We start from the raw sequence: 19,090 nt of genomic DNA on the forward strand, positions 1-19,090 counted from the left end.
ATAACAATTACATGATGACCTGCATCGCTTAAGGAACGCGCCAATCTAAACTCACTTAAACTGGGACAGAAAGAAAAGTGTCTATGTTACAATTTTCCACGCAGGGAAGACGTGAAATGAAACCATAACGTGGAAAAGTACTTTTTTCGGAGAGTGCCCCCCAAAAATGACCTAACCCACTGTACTGTATACTTTAAAGGCTTTGTTGTTGGGGGGCCACATACCTAAAGGGCCTTTGTGTGACATTTCAAAAGGCTGCATCACAAGGTCATGGCGGGACAAGGGTCACACAAACACAGAATAGCACTTGTGTGGTGTTCAGTTTTGGGTGGGGGGGTCAATTCTATAGGTAAACTCTAGCAGACAGGAGATAAGTTGCCCGTAAGCTGTCAGACAAAGGGAACAGTAGTTGGTATCTGAAAAGGTAAAGAGTAGTAGTTCCTGACGTGTCAGAGGCCTCATCGTCAATGGGAGAGTATAAAAGGACCTGCAAGTGTGTCTAGAGCCATGGTGCGCAAAACGTCCACAGTCCTGCAACCATGGGAAAGGTATGAGCTCACATGCAATACGGTAACAGGTTCAAAAAAGAGGTGAACTGGGGAAATGGCATGGTTTGGGAAGATGTGTCAAATAATGCAGCAGGGAAAGATAACGCAGCACAGGGGAAAGAGGAAGCGAGGGTACTCAGTCGAGTGAAAATATTAGCTCCGAAAAACAGGATGGACTGCTTGAGGACTTATTTTTGAGCGGGAAAACACACACAGGTGTTTAAAAGGAAAGCGCGTCTGAGGAGATCTGCAATTGCATGGTATCTAAAGATGACAGATTTGTTGTATGTGTAGGACAGCAACAATTTGAGGAGTTTACAGTGTGTTCGGATTGGACGAGCATACAATGAGTTGTACTTTAAATAAAAGTCAGCTGCAACAACGTTTTCAATTGGCTTGATTTTCACCTGTCAAGCTTTGGCAGTAATATACAGAAGACTAGAGAGGCTTGTACACTCGAAGGACTCATGAAAAAGTAATTGAGTTTGTTCAAGGGAGAGCAGTGTCCCCTACAGTCCATTCCTGAGTACTGCAACGAGCCACATTGACTTGACTAACACATGCTTCTATGTCCTTTTCAAGATAATCTTCTATGAAGGCCGCAACTTCCAGGGCCGTCACTGGGAGTGCAGCAGTGACTGCATGGACACCTTCAGGCACTTCAACTGTTGTAACTCCATCCGTGTCAGCGGTGGACACTGGGTGGCCTATGAGAAGCCTCACTACATGGGTTACCAGTACATCCTCGGCCCTGGAGAGTACCCTGATTACCACACCTGGATGGGCTACAACAACTGCATCCGCTCCTGCCAGATGTTTGCCCCTGTAAGTCAATCAAACAGACAGATAGGATTGGTAGTCCCCCCCACCCCCCACCGTTCACCTTGTACATCAAATGCTGCTTTAAAAATGGATGTCAATCACTGGCCTTTTGATGTCATTTAGAGATACTCAGGCAGGTCATAGCATAAAAGTCTCTGTTGCAAGGTCCACAAGGAGACCCAGTCAGCCTTTAAAAGGAATATGATACACCCCCCATAAGATTTGGTGCCTTCATTCTAATTCTGTTAGTCACATTGAGTGTTTCTGGCAGTTTAGGGTGGAAAAAAAATCTAATTCTGTCATGCTCCAACAGAGTTGTCGTTCATCCTCATCTGTAGTTCCTTACTTAAAGAAACCAAGTAGTACAAGTACTTGCTTGAATTCAAAGTTAAATCAGCTCTGGGCAGAAAGCTCAACCAAAGTGTTCTCAAGGGTTCACAAATACCAAAATAGCATAATAATCATGTTCTGATTTATTTCACATCCAGTATAGAGGATCCTACAGGATGAGGATCTACAACAGGCCGGACATGATGGGACACACCATGGAGTTCATGGATGACTGCCCAAATGTGTACGAACGCTTCCGCTACCGTGACATTTACTCCTGCAACATCATGGAGGGTTTCTGGATCTTCTACGAGCATCCCAACTACAGGGGACGCCAGTATTTCCTGCGCCCCGGAGAGTACAGGGCCTGTGGTGACTGGGGATGCCACAACCCCATGGTGGGCTCATTCAGGAGGATGAGGACTCTCATGTAAACTGTGTGCAACTCAAATGAACATTAAAGACTTGATTTTCAAATAACAATGTCGTCTGTGAGCTTATTTGAACAAATCCATGCAAACACGAGTCTGAGGTATGGCAACACCCTTTGACCAAGTAGCACTTCTGCTTCCTGCTTAGTAACATCTTCAACTGAAAAAAGCGCTGCTGCTGCTGCTGCTGCTCAATGATCTGTGTCGCTGTCAAATAACTATCCAAACAAACCAAACCTTTTCTCTGTGCCTGCTCTTTGCCCTGTCTATCCTCGCAGTCTGCACGTAGGTTTCTGGCATTCATGCCAATAAAGGCAGATGTTGCAAGTCTTATTGTAGCCCTTTGAGAAAGTGCAGTAGTACAGTATTTTCCATAGACAGACAGAGCTTTGACAGAGACAAAGAGGCTGCTGCAGCCCACCAGTCCTATAGTGTTCTGCAGTCTAAAGAGCGTACTGTGCTGACACGACAAAGCTTTGTTTCACATTTGCAAAGCCCTGATCCCAGCAGGGTCTATAAAGAGGTCTGGTGCCGCCGGTATCTGGTCTGGTCTGAACTTAACACTGTTACAATGGGCAAGGTAAGTGTGCAACTTTCAATCTATATAGTAAAGCAACTAAATGTTTTGATGTGTCTGAAATTGATAAACTGCATCTAAGGGGTAAATAACTTAAAATGGCAACTGAACTGATATTTGCTGTCAAAGACACACTCAAAAGTAATTTCATTTTGAATCTTAATAAAAAGCTGCAAAACAAGACACAGTTATATTTAGCTTAATTAGGCCTTTATTTTCCGTTTAGGATAGTAAAAAAAAGTGCAGCTAGTCAACTGAGTTTGGAGTCTTAATTCCTGTCAAAATAGACCAAAACTTTTTCTCTCCATTAAAGTACCACAAGCTACAATGTATTTTTATTCAACTTCTGGTGTATCATTTGGGAAATATTCCCTCAAGCTCATCTAATCCAAAATTCTTCACTTACTATTATTCTACATAGGAAGTTTGTTGGATAAAGCTAACTTGCAAACCTGGCTCAGAATACCAATGCGTTATGGACCAAAAGTTCAAGTTCAGATATTTTTGTTGCTAATGTCATATACAAAATTCCGTGTGCCCTTGCCCTGTGGTGATAATGTCTGTCCAACCATTATGTGCAGATTATCTTCTACGAAGACAGGAACTTCCAGGGTCGTCACTATGAGTGCAGCAGTGACTGCCCTGAGATGCAAAACCACTTCAGCCGCTGTAACTCGATAAGAGTGGACAGCGGTTGCTGGGTGGCCTACGAGAAGCCAAACTATGGAGGCTATCAGTACATGCTCCACAAGGGCGAGTACCCCGACTACCAACGCTGGGCAGGCTTCAATGACTGCATCCGCTCCTGCCGTATGGTGCCACCTGTGAGTTTTAATTGATGCCCTCACCAAAGGTTTTCTGTAGCGCTGCCAGCTTAGGATCATTTAGTTCTTAAGTCAAGTCATACTGTTTTCACCACCCAGTGCCAATACCTGTGGGCATTTTAAAACATCTTTTTTTGGCTTGACCTATAACTGTGTGTGTGTGTGTGTGTGTATGTATATATATATATATGTAGATTGTCTCATTGAATCAGTGCCAGAAAAAAGTCTATTAATTTACTGTAAATGGCAATATCATCTTGGTCTCTCGTCATTTCTTCCCTAGTACAATGGGAACTACAGGATGAAGATCTTTGAACGGTCTGACTTTGCGGGCCAGAATCTGGAGCTAATGGATGACTGCCCAGATCTGCATGAGCGTTTCCACACCCGTGACATCTCCTCTGTCAATGTCATGGAGGGCTACTGGATGCTGCATGAACACCCCAACTACAGGGGACGCCAGTACTTCTTGCGCCCTGGAGAGTACAGGAGGCACAGCGAGTGGGGAAGCACCAGCCCCACCTTTGGCTCTCTGAGACGTGTCACTGAGCTCAATTGATTCCCAGCTTCTTTTTTTTTACCCTTTCTGAGCCCCACTGTTAAGCTTTCCATCCTCTTCCCCTTCCCCTAATGCCAACACTGTTTCAGTGTGGTCTCAACACTGTGGTGTCCAAACCTGACATCATACATTTTTGATGATGGGCGTTTTGGTGCGTCTGATGTTGGGTTCTGGTTTTGTTGGGTTGCTTTGAATTGTTGGGTAAAAGTTCCTCCCCAACTCAGTGCTCAAGCAATGCTCACAGTAAATCGTGATGATCTTTTTTTGCTTTGGTCGTCCCATAGCAAAATGGTTTGCCTCGCCGGCCCCCGACCTCCTGTCCTACTGGAATCACAATAAACGAAAACTTGATGAAAGTCAACTAAAGGGAGCCTTTGTTAATTTTCTATTGACTACTACAGCTGTCACTATAAAAAGATCAGGGGGATACGCTTTTCATAAATCTGAGGAATATTTTTCTCTTTAGTACGGTGACTGAACTTTAGTTTCATCAGGCCACAGAGTTAGATGTAGAAGTGTAACCACTGAGGTCCTAGTAAGACCAAGAGTTTCTACAGTTTGCCGTGATATTGTCATTCCACATACACAAAGAAAAATTATCAAGGAAACAGAAGCTTATTGTTTGAAGTTGGATATTAAAGAGAAAAAAAAAAGAGGGTATCTGAGGATGAGCATGTAGGAGTCTTTATGAGATCACATGGTACAGAGTGAGCGCGTTGGGTCCATGAAAGATGCCCATATTAGATCCACATCACAGGGCCAGTGCCAACTCAAAGAGCTGGAGTCAAAGTGGCCTGGTATTAGCCCCGAGCATCAAGCTCTCTCAGAACAAAAAACAAAACCCAGTCCACATCCCCGCTCATGCATTTTTCATCAGCCCAAGATACTGAACCCTTTCAGAAATAAATATCAATTATTGAAATTGTTAATTAGACGCTGCGTAATTGGCAAAGATACACATGAATAAATAACTTTGACTATTAATTATTGATTCAAAAAAATCTGAAGCCCAGCAGGGAGTGCATTTGAGAGTCTCTTAAGATCAAGCACAACAAGAAATATGAGTTTTGGCCTTGAGTAATGTCCAATTAAAGGACTGTCAGCTTTGCTGTACAAGTCCAGTGATTTGCCCTCATCATCTTTTTTTCATATCTGTGGACAACAATACCCAGCGGACAACACAACATCAACAGGGTGCAACATGGGATCTGATCAGCTGTGGTCTGGGGGCAATGTCAGATAAGAGATGAGAGGAAATTTACAGGCTGCCAGGCTTCAGCCATAACTGGAAGCTCATTTAAGGCAGAGGTGTACCATACCATATTGTTCATGACAATACAGGTCTAACTCTTAATATTAGAGCGCAGCAACATCACGGTGGAGGAGTAAGTACAGGAGTGTGGAAGTAGTTTGGTTACAAAAGATCAGACGTACAACAAACCACGTAAATATGTAAGAAGCGCAAGAAGACTAACGGCAGAAGTGTGCAATAAAACCAATTTATTTCACCAACACAAGCACCTGGTTGAGTATGATGAGAGCTCAACAGCTATTGTGAGTTCTAAACTAAAATAATTTTTCAGTATTTTGTCATATCGTCAGGAATATCATCACAGAAATACCCTGAAATATTAGGAGCCAAACTGCCCAACCCTAATTTAAGGTCATGAAGAGGCAGTAGCTTCAAATATTAGCCAATCACAGGAAGTAAAACACTTTAGACTTACTAAGAACTAAAAAAAAACAAATCTTTGGTTATTTGTGTTTAAAGTTTATGGCTAAAACCTTGCAAACATCACATAAAAAGAACAGCAAAGAAAAATAACCTGAAAATTCTGCAAACAGCCTCGTTTAAATATTCAATACAGCCATGCTACAAAATCTAATGCATTTTCTACTCGTAACATCACTGAAATCTGCAATTAGCTCGGCTGGTAGATCAGTTGAGGAGCTGTGGTGATCAAAAACAGCATGTCAATATAATCTACAGGAATATAGATGACAGGGATCATCAGTCTCTTCAATTTTTAAGGTAAACCTTTTTTGACCCCCCCCCCCCGATGGGGAAATTCAGCTGTTGCAACAGCATCTAGCTGTTTGTCTGGAACTTCAGGAGAAATTTATGGACCTAGCACTTCTCTGTTGTTGACCTGGATTCAAACATAGAGACTTCAGTGGGAATTTTGAGAATCTGATATACTGGGTTGCAGTTTACGACCAAGATCTTATTTCAGTGCAAACACAGAGGCGTTTCACTCAGTTGGTAGATAACTGGTGTAAATACAGCAGCTGGGTATAACATACCTGCACCTGAATAGCTACTGTTACTGTAACAAAGAACTTTGATGCACATGATATTGAAAAATACAATTCTATGCATCAAACAGGCAATACTCAATGTCCCTAGATTGTTCCGTCTCTACCTCAAGTCATTTAGATGGTATTTTCAATCGCTTCACACATAAAAAGGACAAAAGAGTGAGATCCGAGTTTTGTCTCCCGCTTTATCTCTGAACCCTTTGGACTTGGTGATGGGGAGCTGATTGAAGGGTAAGTAGTGCGTTTTGGAGAATGAATTCTTTAGATGCTAGAAAAGAGAGAGAAAACGAAAGAAACAGAGAAACCAAGAACATAAGCCTGTGATTCCATTATTAGTCTCAGTTCTCCTTCTCCCTCTTTTCATTTCTGATGGCTGGATAATTAAACCTCTATAGTATTGTCTTCCATCTTCCTTGCCCCACTTCCAGCAATGCGAATTCCCCTATGGGCAACTTTAAAAAGGCCCTTTTTAGACATCTGTTTTTCAGATCAGTGCGAATTTTTTCCCCCATTAATTTGTGTTCTTTGTGAAAGTAGAAACACTAGTGCCAGGACAGAGACGAACATACCGTACATGTAAAAATCCTCAACAATTCAACTGTGAAAATCAAAGAAAGTAAGAAAAATATCCAAAATATTCTTTTTCAACCTTTTTTTTTATTCTACAATGCAGCTATTAAACAACCCAAACCAATCCTTAAGTGTGCATTGCAAGACATCAGATAGGGGCTCAGAGGCTGGAATGTTACAGAGCTTAATTTAAAAGCAGTCGCGCTCTCCCCTCCAGCTTGAAGGAGGCAGCTTGTCAATTACTGTTCCTGCACTGACAGGGGCTTTGGGCGCCACAAGGAACAAGCAGGAAAGCAGCAAAGCACAGAAAAATGAGCACAACTTGTTACAATGATCAAATAAATAAAAAAAATGGTAAATAAAGTGGATGCATAAAAGTTGGAGTGTATTTTAACTTCCACTGCTATAAAACAAAAGCGGTAAATTTCTGATATGATTGTATGAATGTTCTGTCATTCATTTAATTAAGGTGAAATGCAGGACATGTCTGGAACACTCCTTATCAAATGCCAACTTGTACTGGCAATTAGTCCATATCTGAAATTACCTTCATCAGCACCTCAGCGAATCAACACGCCTGTACATTCAGAAACATACAGAAAATTCAACCTGAAATTACAATGAAATTGTAATGTAATTGTGATGAAACTGTAATGTAATTACAATGAAAGAAAAAAAAAAAAAAAGATGTTGCACGGACAAAGAAAGCACTTACAGTACAATCCGTATGAACCTTGAGGGTAACGAGCCAATGCAATCACCAAATATAAAACTGGGCCTTCAGTTACATAATATGTACGATTATAGCTGGAACCTTCTGATAGAGTAGACTTTGATCTACAATATCAAATAAAATACATTTTAGATAAAGATACATCACATTACTGTGTTTTTGTTGGCTACATTAACTTTTGGGTCGCTTATACAATAAAATTGTCATAGCAAGTACATGTTGGTTTTGATGTTTAGAAATACTCTGACACTGACATGATGCAATGACGTTTTCTGTGACTTGGTGTCAGTCTCTCATCCTGAGGTTCCCTCATTAACGAAAAATTATAATTTCAAGCGCTTCAGTTTCCTTTGATATACGATGAGAACTGTATTTACTGTCTTACAGTAATCAAGGTTTCCTACTTTCTTGCTCAGTTCCCCATTTAACGTATTATTGTGGAGGCATTATGTGTTGTGATCACATCATACTTCCTGCATGAGGGCAGCTTATCGAACTCATGTGAAAGGATCGTAGGCTGAGGTAGGATTTTTTGTAAACTCTTAACCCTTGAATAACAGTAAAGTCTGAACAGCTTTACAGTTGTGCTGATACAATGGACCATTGGTGTGTTAAGCGTCTCTCTGCATGCCGTGTGCTTTAGAGGTGTAAAAACAGTGACATCAGCCACTATCTGCCACAAGACCCCAGGGGGATCTGCTGGTGGGCAAACCACTGACCGACAGGGCCAAGTGAGTGCTCTGGGAGTCTCTGGTCTAGTTGCTGTCCCTCTGCCCAGCAAGAGGCTGCCTGACAGGCAGGTTTTCATGGAGGTACTTCATGGTACCATGTTCAGAGAAGTCAGCCACTGTGTGCCCGTCACCTCTCAGGACCCACTTGGTGGTGAGCAGCCCCTCCAGGCCAACGGGGCCCCGGGCGTGGATACGAGCTGTGCTAATACCTACCTCTGCTCCTAGAGACAAGAGCGAGAAAGACAGCCGGTGAGAACTGTAAACATCATATCACATGTGTTGTATGATGCTAAGTAGGAATACGTAGGCTGTTGAAACACATTTCACGGTTGAAGAAAGACAGTGATATGGAGACACGACCACCACATACCGAGTCCGAAGCGGTAGCCGTCTGCGAAACGTGAGCTGGCGTTCCAGAAAACGCAGGCGCTGTCCAGCATCTGCAGGAACTGCTCCGCTGTGTCCTCTGCAGGAGGAAGAAAGCTTGTTGGTGCTACTAGCTCACAACCTTTAGCACACTGAATGAGAGCAAATGCAAAAACAAGACCCACATCTGCAAATCTCAGGATTTCATAACCTTGAGTTGCGGTTTAAACTGGATTCCAGCTCATCTAAATGTCAATACTGAACAAATATTAGTATTAATGAATACAACCAGGCAGGCTTTTCTCCTGATGACTCCACAGATTATCTGCCAATCCACTAATCTGTCTGTGCATGTATAGATTATACTTATATATTCTATCTACTGTATCTTTCCATCTCTTCCTCTCTATCTATCTGTCCCTATAAATGTCCCTCTCTCTCTGTCTACTCTGACATTAGCTGAGACTGACATGGATATTTTAATTCACTGAGGTACCTTCTGTGGTCACCAGATGGCAGCAGCACAGCTTCCACACCAGGTGAGAATAATCCTCAGCGTAGAGATGTGAAATGCACACTTTCTCTTCATTTTTCAGATGCGGTTCGGTTTTATTCAGCTCACCAACAGAAGCTTGTGAAATACGCTGTGTATCTGTATTTTAACCTTAACTGAGGGATTTGTACCTCAGTCTTCTAGTGCTTTTTGTTTTTATACAATGGTTGCATTTGTTCCTTTAATGTTTATGGGAGTAAGTAAGTTCACATGAAGATGTCGTTACATTTCTAAAAACTGCCAGACAAATGAACATGTCATGAAAATGGCACAAACACACACATGCAATATGGCCACAGCCTTTAAGTCAGCAAATATTCTGGAAACGGCACAGAATGGTTTGACTCAACATGAGTTAGAAGGATGCAGTGGAATTGCTCACTTGAAAGACGAAAATGTGTTTAAACGTGACCCAAAGTTATGACAGGGACGAGCCTTTTAAACCGTGCTTTAGCATCTGCTCTACATTTTAAATGGACTCTGTCCCCTTCATTGGAGTCACACAGGGAGGCTGTGCACTCATCCTGACAACAAAGCGTCGCTGCTCATTAGTCACTGTGGCAGAAAGTGAGATGGACGTGGAAAGGAAACCGAGAGAGAGAGAGAACTTGATGCATATCAGACCTACATAAATAGGCGCAAGCAGGACAAGACTGCAAAGACTGACCAGTGCTGTTTTATGCTGAGGTATGAAGATATGACCAAAACAATGGGAGACTGCATCTTTTGAGATGTGCATGTTAAAATGCAAACTGATGAAATGTATTTAAAATAAAAAAAGAGAGACCAAAGTAACAAAATATCAGCACTTACGCATCGGGCCACCTACCGTTTTCTGTGACGATAACCTCCGTGTGTGAGCTGCCATACTTGTGAATGTGGTCCACAGCCTCCTGCATGCTGTCCACCACCTCCATGCAGCACTCCAGGTCACCGTACTCTGTCCGCAGGGAGTTCGCCTCTGATGGGCTGAATGTCAGGTAGGAGGCGAACCGAGGGCCTGCATGAATCTTCACCTAGTGACACCACAGATTTTTATTTATTTTTTTTAATGATTGTGCTTACGTTGGATGAGTAGTGAAGTATCTGAATTTTCCAACCATAATATTAATGTTTTCTACAGAAAAGTCAACTATAGTCACATTGATTGATGAGATATTGTGCTAATATGAATAAGGATCTTTATACCCGCTCAGTACGCAGCATGTCAATGATCTGGTCGAACAGTGGGGTCCTGAGGATGTCCCTGTGGATCAGCAGAGTTTCCATGGCATTACATGCAGCTGGGTAGTCACACTTGGAGTCTCTGACTGGAACGAGAAAATATCAATTACCGTCAAAGTCATAGTTGCCTATAATTTTGCATGTCTGGCAGAACTGGCCTATGCTTATATAAACACATGTGTATATTAACCTAATATTGGGTATATTAACGAGTCGTATTAAATCACTATAACAGAAGAAATGTATATAAGCTGACCAATATTGATGACTTTGTCTATGCTGGCGTCTGCATCGACGTAGACGTGGCAGATTCCCTCGCTGTGACCCAGCACCGGGATGCCCTTGGCCGCCCGCTGAATGTCCCGCACCAGCTGGGATGAACCTCGAGGGATAATCAAGTCGATCATCTTGTCCAGTCGGCACAGATCCTCCACCTCCTCACGAGTGCTCACCTTATAACAAATACAGGTTTGCCATCTCAGACATGTGAAGGTGCAAATCAGGTTTTCTCAGGCTGTTTCATAATCAATGATTGAAGAGAAGCATTGCCTTTTAATTAATGTGTAGGAACTGCTTTTACCAGCTGCACAGCCTCTCTGACTCCATGCAAGAAAAGAGCTTCCTGGGTGAGCTGGTGGAGGACACGGTTGGTGTTGGCTGCCTCTTTGCCTCCCTTCAGCAGGAGGGCGTTGCCACTGGCTATGGCCAATGCAGACACCTGGAGATAAAGATGTGTGATATTACCGCAGTCATTTCATGAAAGTCTAAAAAAACAGATTAATTGCATATACATTTCCATTGAAAAGTGTTTTCGGTCTTAATGATGTATTTATGTCGTCTGCATCTGTTAATTCTCTAAATAACTTGAAAACATAACTTGTATTACAGCAGCTCTGCGCGGTTACCTGAGGCAGGCAGTCAGTTCGGGCCTCAAAGATGACCAGAAGAACTCCAATGGGCACAGTGATCTGCTCCAGCTCCAGGTTGTGAGCCACCCTGGTCCTGCGCAGCACACGGCCCACGCTGTCCTGGGCGGACACAGCGATCTGGCGCAGGCCAATGGCCAAGCTGTTGAGTTTGGCTGGAGACAAGCTTAGACGCTTTAGCATGGCTGGTGGCAAATGGCCTGTGGAGAGGAGGGAGAGTGACGTTACACGTTCAGGTGATATGGATCAAACTCTAATTAACTGAAGAAATCCATCGAGAGGGAAAGTGACAGTCGCCCTCTGGTGGAGAGATATGAATTGAGCAGCCCAGTTGGAAATTTTTTCTAAAATCATCTCTTAGATGAATTTATGCTGCAACATTAAGAAAGCAACAATTAGATCTGTCTGTTGGTAATAATCTGTTAAAGAATAGTTCATGAGTTCAGAGTGATGCAAACTCTGCTGATTTCACCTCATCCGCTCAAAACCTGACTCAATGTGACCCTGTTACCTGCATTTGCAGCCAGGTCCATGTCCAATTTGTTGGCAGCCAGAATCTCTTCTTTCCTCTCAATCAACAGCTCTGCTAGATGACAGATGATCTCACTCCTCTGTCAACACAGTCAACCAAATACAGGCAGGATGAGCATGTAGCACATCTACCCACAAGAGGTCAGCGTTTCTCTGTATCTGATAAAAGGTAATCTTAGGATTAACCTTTGAAATGATGAGTGTTTATACCCTGTATTAACATATTTTTACAAATTAACTGCAATCCATGATATAATATATTTAAAATAATGTGCCACCTGGTCTGGGTGCAGGGATGCCAGGGTTCTTCCACAGTTTCGCGCCATTTCTGTCTGCTCCTCCACAGTTGGGCCTGGTGAGAAGGGTCAGGGACAGGACGGTTTATTAGGTACATGTAGCCTAAACTAATGCAGTCTAATAAAGCAGATTCACCTGTATGTTCATTTTGGAGGCTGTAGTTTGTGGTGCTGTTTTTGGGTAATGGTGTAGCTCATAAACTGGTGACTGAGTGTGTAAAACACCAGCAGCTGCAGCTTTAACATGGCTGCAATAATACTCATGTGAGAAGAGGCTGAGAGAAACAGCATGCAGCCCGGGTGAACCCACCGGCAGGTTTGATCTCGGAGAAGAAGGTTCCCACCTTCTTGCCCTCCACGATGTCAGTGATGACATGACCTGTTACTTTGGGGTGGGTCCCATTTGCAATGACCACTGAGGTGCCGCCTTGCAGGGCCCAGAGAGCAGCCTTGACCTGCAGGAAAACACAGAGAGAAACACGCAAATTTTAAATAAAGTCTGACTTCTTCATAGGATAAGCAACATAAATGTCAAATCATATTTTATCTTAGCTGTACAACTTAAAGAAGCAGGACAATATTCTATATTTTCTATGTGAACACAGGCAAAAAACAGCAACATGAACACTTGACTACAGGCTGATCAATAGAATTTTCTGCTGCAAACATGAGAAGAAAAAAAATCCATAGCACAAGAAGCTTTGCACTCTGCCTGTCCGATGAACGTCCACAAAGATAATGACAATGAACACAGTTTTTAACTGCGCGAATGAGGACGTTTAACATACTTTGGCCTCCATGCCTCCAATCCCAACTCTGGACTTTGTGCCGTAGGTGATGGACTGCTGGTCTCCAGGGTAGAAGATGTCAATTAACTTGGCGTCATCTGTTCCAGGAGGGCTGTCGTACAGTCCTACGAAAGCAACAACTTATTTGCTCATGCGTGGGTCTAAAATAAATGATGACACACAAACCTCACACTTACTGCACATCTGTTATATACCAATACCTGGGTCACTTAACTGGCAAATCAATTTGATAGACTAATGACTCTAGGGTCCGCCTTCTAAATCTGACACATTCACGTGCGCACACACACGCCTTGTGGCAACCCCATCAGCATCAGTTTCAAACATGAAGGCAGAAGGTCTGTGTTTGTCTCCCTCAGTTGACCCTGAGAAGGGGGTTTATTTTTTCCCGGTGAAGAGCGCAGACAGATGGTGTTGTTATCTAACAGCTGACCCAGACTGTTGTTGTGGTAACACACATACCTTCCACGTCAGACAGCGCGATGAGCAGGTCAGCCTTCATCTCTACAGCTAGCCGCGCCGCCAGACTGTCGTTGTCCTTAATGCTGATCACCTGCAGAACCACGAAATTGCCGATGTAAGCAGTGGCAGAAAGTCAGCCATCTGCCATTTAACCATTTGAGCCTTTTCTTAAGGGCTGATGAATAGAAGCTAATTCTCAAAGGCTTGAGTAAACTGTCACTACGTGGGACCATCAGGGCAAATTTTAGAGACCCAGTGAAAGGTCCATGTTTTCACACCAGTGCAGATTTGTCAGGACGATAAACTAAAGCCTCAGACTAGCAGTCACATTAAGTCCATTTCAGTTTCCAGAATAATTACTTACAGTGAAGCATGAGCGAAGTTGGCCCAAAATTAAAAAGAAAAAGCCCTGACAGAGAGAGTGAAGTTAAATTATCCCCAAGAAAAAAGATGTGTTAGTTATTTCTGCAGGAAAGCAGGTAGAGGAGGAGTCTACCTCCAGGTGTTAGTCCCAGCCCGTTCCGACAGCACCTCGTGCCCAGTGACTGCATGCACTGCCATCCATCCCCTCCTTGCATGCACATGCCTTAAGGGTTGAGGGCAGAGCTGATGAGGTGAGGCAGGATGGCAGAGATGTTTGTGTGTGTGTGGATGATAGAAAACACTGTAGCTCATGAACCATCTCCACTGTATATACACCGTCTCTACCTTCAGCACCCCTGCTGCCATCGCTACCATCACCGCTATCAGCCTCGCCCCCATGCTATCTGTACCCACATTTACCCCCTGCAGGTCGCTGTTGGGCTCCGGCGGGGGCACCACAGCGTCATTGGTGTTGATGATGGGCACGATGTTCATGCGCAGCAGCTCCTGCAGCGTGCTGTTCAGGTTCTGCCTCTTATCGTCATCGTGGAAATCCAGATTTGTCACCAGGACCTGACGGCACAGGAGGTAGGAGAGACAGGGTCAAACCAACCACCAGGAGAAAGTGTTGGCAATGTACGTTTCTACAAGTGTGGACGTACCTGTGCAGTGCAAGTGCTGTACTGGGTGAACATGGCCTCATACAGAGCCATCAGGCCACTCTGTCCAGCTGCAGCACAGGCCCGGGCCTCCAGCACTGGCAACGACTGCAACACAACGCAGAGGTCTGATTACGTCGATTCTGTACGTAAAGACGTTATCCGTCCAGCTTTTTACTGTAGTTTTATACGTTAGCACCTTAAGCCTCAACACATTCCTCCAGCTTCTCTTACCATGTCTTTGAGCTGATTCTGTCCCGAGTGCAGCGCCTGTCGGACGCTCTGGGACAGCAGGATCTCGTGTCTTAATCTTTGCTTGCCAAAGGCCACCGCTCCACTGGTGACAATCATCATCTCCCTGCCTTGATTCTGCAGCATGGCCACCTGGACCACAACACACCCAATTAGGACTCACCACAGCTGGACCCACAGGTTGTTTTGTCAGACTCACTGAGGGTTCAGCTTTAAAAGGGGAAATAAAAAACGCCTTCTTAGCTTTTTAACAATCATCATTTCTGTCACAATTTCTGTGACAGAAAATTAATTATCAAGGCCTTAATTATCAATGCAACGTGTCAAAAAACAAATGAGTTAGAATTAAAAAAAAACCTCATGGTTCATTTACACAGAACTTGACAGAGGTGCTGTCAAAGCCTCCATTTCCTGCTGATTTCTTCGCTATCCACAGAACCCAAAAGTTCTTTCATTCTTCACTTAAGGATGGTTTGTGTTTGCATTTGGCCTCTCACCTGCTCCACAATGGAGGCCAGCCTCCCCAGAGCCAGGCCACATTCATCGCCTCGGGTGACCACGGCGCTGCCAAGCTTGACCACGATCCTCTTGGCCTGACGCAGTTCACCGCGGTGTGCAAAGGAGCCGGCGTGAGCTCGCCCCTGGGGAGCTGCGCAGAGGAGGAGGATGTTATTTAGTGGTGTTTTAACATTTATTTCAATGTTACACATCTGCAAAATCCAAGGAGGAGCAGCTCTGGCGAATGGAATTAGATCTAATTTTCAAGTTTACATCCACATCTGTACAAACTCATAATATATGTAGTGAAGACTTTTAAGGTATTCAGTGTCTTTTTTGGCAAAATGGAAGTTATCATTATATTGACATGTATGATGTATGATGAGATGTTTTTTAAAAAACTGACTGCACTTAAAATCAGAAAGCAAAATGAAGAGAAAGTGACGCAGATGCCTTCAACTGCTTGAAACAAGCACTTAAAAACCAACTCATTTGCTGAGGTGTCAACATATTGCCGTTTAAATTTCCACACAAAACACTGCAAACATTGCAAAACAGTGCAAACGAGGCTGTTTTGCAGGGTTTTTGTTTCATTGATTTCATGAGTGCGACAAACAGAGTAAAGCCCTCCCTTACATCCATCTGTAACCCAGGATACCAGATAATCACAGCCTTCAAAGTGCCACATCAGCAGGGCGCGCAGAAAGGCCTGTGCTGACATTACACATCTCTGTGGAGCAATGAGGCGCATGAGAGAGACAGACAGAGGGAGGGAGAGGCCCACGACATCCTGTACAGACCAGAGTACGTCAGGCACAACCTCTCAGTCAAAGTTTGGCTCTGTAAGTTACAGCAGCAGTTTATCAGGATCACGGCTGAAATTGACCACGTGTGTCTGCAGACGCTGGGCTGACACGATCCTGAATTCATTCATCTACTCACAGCAGAAAACAAAGACGCTCTCGACTTTTTAGGCTGAAACTAATTATTAACGGTTAATCGTTATTTATCATCAATGAATCAATAAATCATGCAGACTCTGTAATGTCAGAAAACATTCGAAAACAGCCTGAAGTGACTTCTCCAAAATGCTTTTGTCAGAGTAACAGTCAAAAAACTTATTTTTTTTTTTTAAATTTACCGTAATATAAAACAGAGAAAAGCAACTGTTTGCTTAAAAAATGGCTTTATAAATGATCAAATATGCTGTTCATTTTAGGACTTCTTGATTAATCGCTTAGTTTTGATGGTCTATAAAATGTCGGAAAAATGGTGAAAAATGTCAATCACCGTTTCCCAAAGCCAAAGATGACGTCCGCCAATGTCTTGTTTTACTGCCACACAGGAGTAAAGAAAATATATGTATATAGATGGCAATTAATTTAATAGTCGACAACTAATTGATTAATTGTTACAGTTCTAGCTGCAACAATTAATCTGCCAATTATTTTTTTCAATCAATCAATCAATCAATCATGGGGTCTATAAAATGTCAAAAAAAAAAAAAACAGTGACAAATTTCCAGCGCAGATCACTAGAGCCCAACGCGATGTCTTAAAATTTGTTTTGTTTTGTCGAACAACACTACAAAACCTGAGAAAAATCAGTTTACTGTCTCATAACATTAAAAAATGCAGAAAATCGCCCAAACTGTGAAGCTACAACTGGGAAATGTTTGCATTTGTGCCTGCAAAACTGACTGAAATTATTAATCACATATCAGAATGTATTGTGCTGGAGGCTCTAGAGGAAAGCTCAGGGATCTACCAAAGGCACCTTACACTGATTTTTACATTTATTCTGTCGGCTGACTTATCAAGAAATTGACTGATTGTTCCAGCAGCAGATCCTTTGCACTACACTAAAATCTGCTCTCCTCATGTGAACATCTGGGGTACAAATAGGGTTGTTTAACTTTTCTGTAATCCAGGCTGCTGGATGTAAACAGACTGCCCCCTCTACACATTGTTTCCATGGGATGAAGTGTGTCACGGTGTGTCTCTGCAGCATTGCTTGCCTTGGTTCAGAGGTCTGGTGAGGAACCGGCAGACGTGTCTCTGGAAATCCAGTGAGCTCCCTGAACACAGCGTCAGCCTTCGCAGCAGCATGGTGCGTTTAATGACTTACTATCACAGTGAGACAGAGTGAAAACACACAGAAAAGCTGCATCAAAGACATTGAACTGTGGTATTTAACAGAGAAACCAGAGATAAGCATTATATTTGGATAATATTATCCACATGTACAGGCAAAGCATAACAATCCCACTGGTTCGCTACTTGAATAAGCGCGTTTGTTCTTACTTGACCTCCTGAAGTCCCAGTTTATCTTGTCCTGTGAATGTACCTGTCCTGTGTAACGTCTTCTATAGAGTCTTGCTCATCTTCTTTAACCCTTCAATCCTTCATATTTCACGCAAACATTTGGACAGAGGTGGGATCTGCATGTGTACGACTCCTCCCCTGGCTCAGAGACCTGCTGATGAAACTGTCCCAGCAGTTTGCAACAACAGTAAAGCGGCCGTGTCGCTAACTTTACCGACCGTCTGTGAGCTAATTTCCGCTGCAGGTGAAGCACTGACGCTCAATTTATCGTCAGTGGTCGCGCTGACATTATTAAAATGTTGCTTTTCTGCACGGGCAGCCTCGTAAATTGGCGGTGAAGTGGCAGGATGTGGCGTCAGGCCGGCCGACGAAACGCGGAAGCAGAACGGAAGTGTCGTTTGAAGTCTCAAATTTCAAAATAAAACAACGCCTTGAAAAATAAAGTAATAAAATGTCTAATACCTTGGTTTCTCTCTATCATTTAACCAACGCTAACTTTACAGTGATTCCGCCAATAATAAAATAAGTAATAAATTATAATTGAGAGATTTACAATTTACAGAAACACTTGACTTATATATAGATATTGTATGTTGTTGGTCATTCATGCTTTTAGATATATATATATATGTTTAATAATACAATTATTTTATTCACCCACTGTTTGTGCTAAATACTTCTATATTTGTTTTTGTTTTCTTTGTTGTCTTAAGTTTTAGCTGAGTGTCTATTTCCACCTTCTTGTAAATTGTGTCTTGGAACTGTGTATAAGTACATTGAGAGCAACTTGGTTAAAAATATTTTTTAAGCAAACATTTTAAACTTGTATTTATTTATTTATTTATCTATCTATTACAATTTTCCTGAACTGAAATTAGGTTGTTTTGCAGTGAGGTGATTTACATTTCTACATTACATTTCTGTTTCTACATTAACAAAGAGTATAACAGATGCACACAATTCATTCTTAATCAATACATAAAAAGCTTGACTGAGGTATCAATCATCATTGATAGTAAAATATAAATTCTGTATTGTGTTTCACTCGATCAACTCCATATTACAGTTTGTGGCAATATACAGAGCCACCACAGTTTAAAGCCAAATGTATAAAGTTATTCACTCATCTATAATTATTCTTAGTTCATTAAGCTGAAATTCGTGGGAAGACATAGGTCTACAGAACCTGACTGTCCTAATTATTTCTTTGATTAACTGTGTACCTTCCATTGTGGTGGCAACATCACAGGGGTGCAGCAGTGATGAAAGTTTCCTGTACCTGCACTAGCCTGCTGTGACAAAATGAAAAGTAACCTGGAGCAGAGTTGACTGATACCATCGGACTCCCACTGCCCCCTAGGACCACAGATAACTAAATTGGCC

General features: G+C 42.7%; 3 protein-coding genes across 5 annotated transcripts; 2 read left to right on the plus strand and 1 right to left on the minus strand.

Annotated features, from left to right (window-relative positions):
* The first annotated feature begins 539 nt into the window (after positions 1 to 539).
* On the plus strand, positions 540 to 2,134 carry crygmxl2 (crystallin, gamma MX, like 2). Its single transcript, XM_076760449.1, has 3 exons — positions 540 to 548; positions 1,131 to 1,373; positions 1,859 to 2,134. Exons 1-3 carry the CDS (start codon positions 540 to 542, stop codon positions 2,132 to 2,134), a joined length of 528 nt encoding a protein of 175 aa, XP_076616564.1.
* A 568-nt stretch (positions 2,135 to 2,702) lies between these two features.
* crygmx (crystallin, gamma MX) lies at positions 2,703 to 4,312 on the plus strand. The gene is made up of 3 exons (XM_076759864.1): positions 2,703 to 2,711; positions 3,290 to 3,532; positions 3,816 to 4,312. The coding sequence occupies exons 1-3, from the start codon at positions 2,703 to 2,705 to the stop codon at positions 4,089 to 4,091; spliced, it is 528 nt and encodes a 175-aa protein (XP_076615979.1). The 3' UTR covers positions 4,092 to 4,312.
* Positions 4,313 to 6,768: 2,456 nt separating this feature from the next.
* On the minus strand, positions 6,769 to 17,998 carry aldh18a1 (aldehyde dehydrogenase 18 family, member A1). Of its 3 annotated transcripts, XM_076760005.1 has the most exons (18): positions 17,687 to 17,998; positions 17,401 to 17,509; positions 15,383 to 15,534; positions 14,868 to 15,017; positions 14,637 to 14,741; positions 14,389 to 14,547; positions 13,612 to 13,702; positions 13,129 to 13,253; positions 12,651 to 12,795; positions 12,323 to 12,396; positions 12,025 to 12,124; positions 11,493 to 11,713; positions 11,168 to 11,305; positions 10,844 to 11,039; positions 10,552 to 10,673; positions 10,193 to 10,379; positions 8,815 to 8,910; positions 6,769 to 8,665 (listed from the first exon to the last, which is right to left on the minus strand). In XM_076760005.1, the coding sequence occupies exons 2-18, from the start codon at positions 17,489 to 17,491 to the stop codon at positions 8,469 to 8,471; spliced, it is 2,349 nt and encodes a 782-aa protein (XP_076616120.1). In that variant the 5' UTR covers positions 17,492 to 17,509; positions 17,687 to 17,998; the 3' UTR covers positions 6,769 to 8,468. The 3 variants fall into 3 exon arrangements, with proteins under 3 accessions (XP_076616120.1, XP_076616122.1, XP_076616121.1); XM_076760007.1 differs by lacking the exons at positions 17,401 to 17,509; positions 17,687 to 17,998 and having other exon boundaries at positions 14,395 to 14,547; positions 15,383 to 15,506; XM_076760006.1 differs by lacking the exons at positions 17,401 to 17,509; positions 17,687 to 17,998 and having other exon boundaries at positions 15,383 to 15,506.
* Between the last annotated feature and the right edge of the window lie 1,092 nt (positions 17,999 to 19,090).

The sequence above is a fragment of the Chaetodon auriga genome, chromosome 20 (genome assembly GCF_051107435.1).
Source record: "Chaetodon auriga isolate fChaAug3 chromosome 20, fChaAug3.hap1, whole genome shotgun sequence".
NCBI lineage: Eukaryota > Metazoa > Chordata > Actinopteri > Chaetodontiformes > Chaetodontidae > Chaetodon > Chaetodon auriga.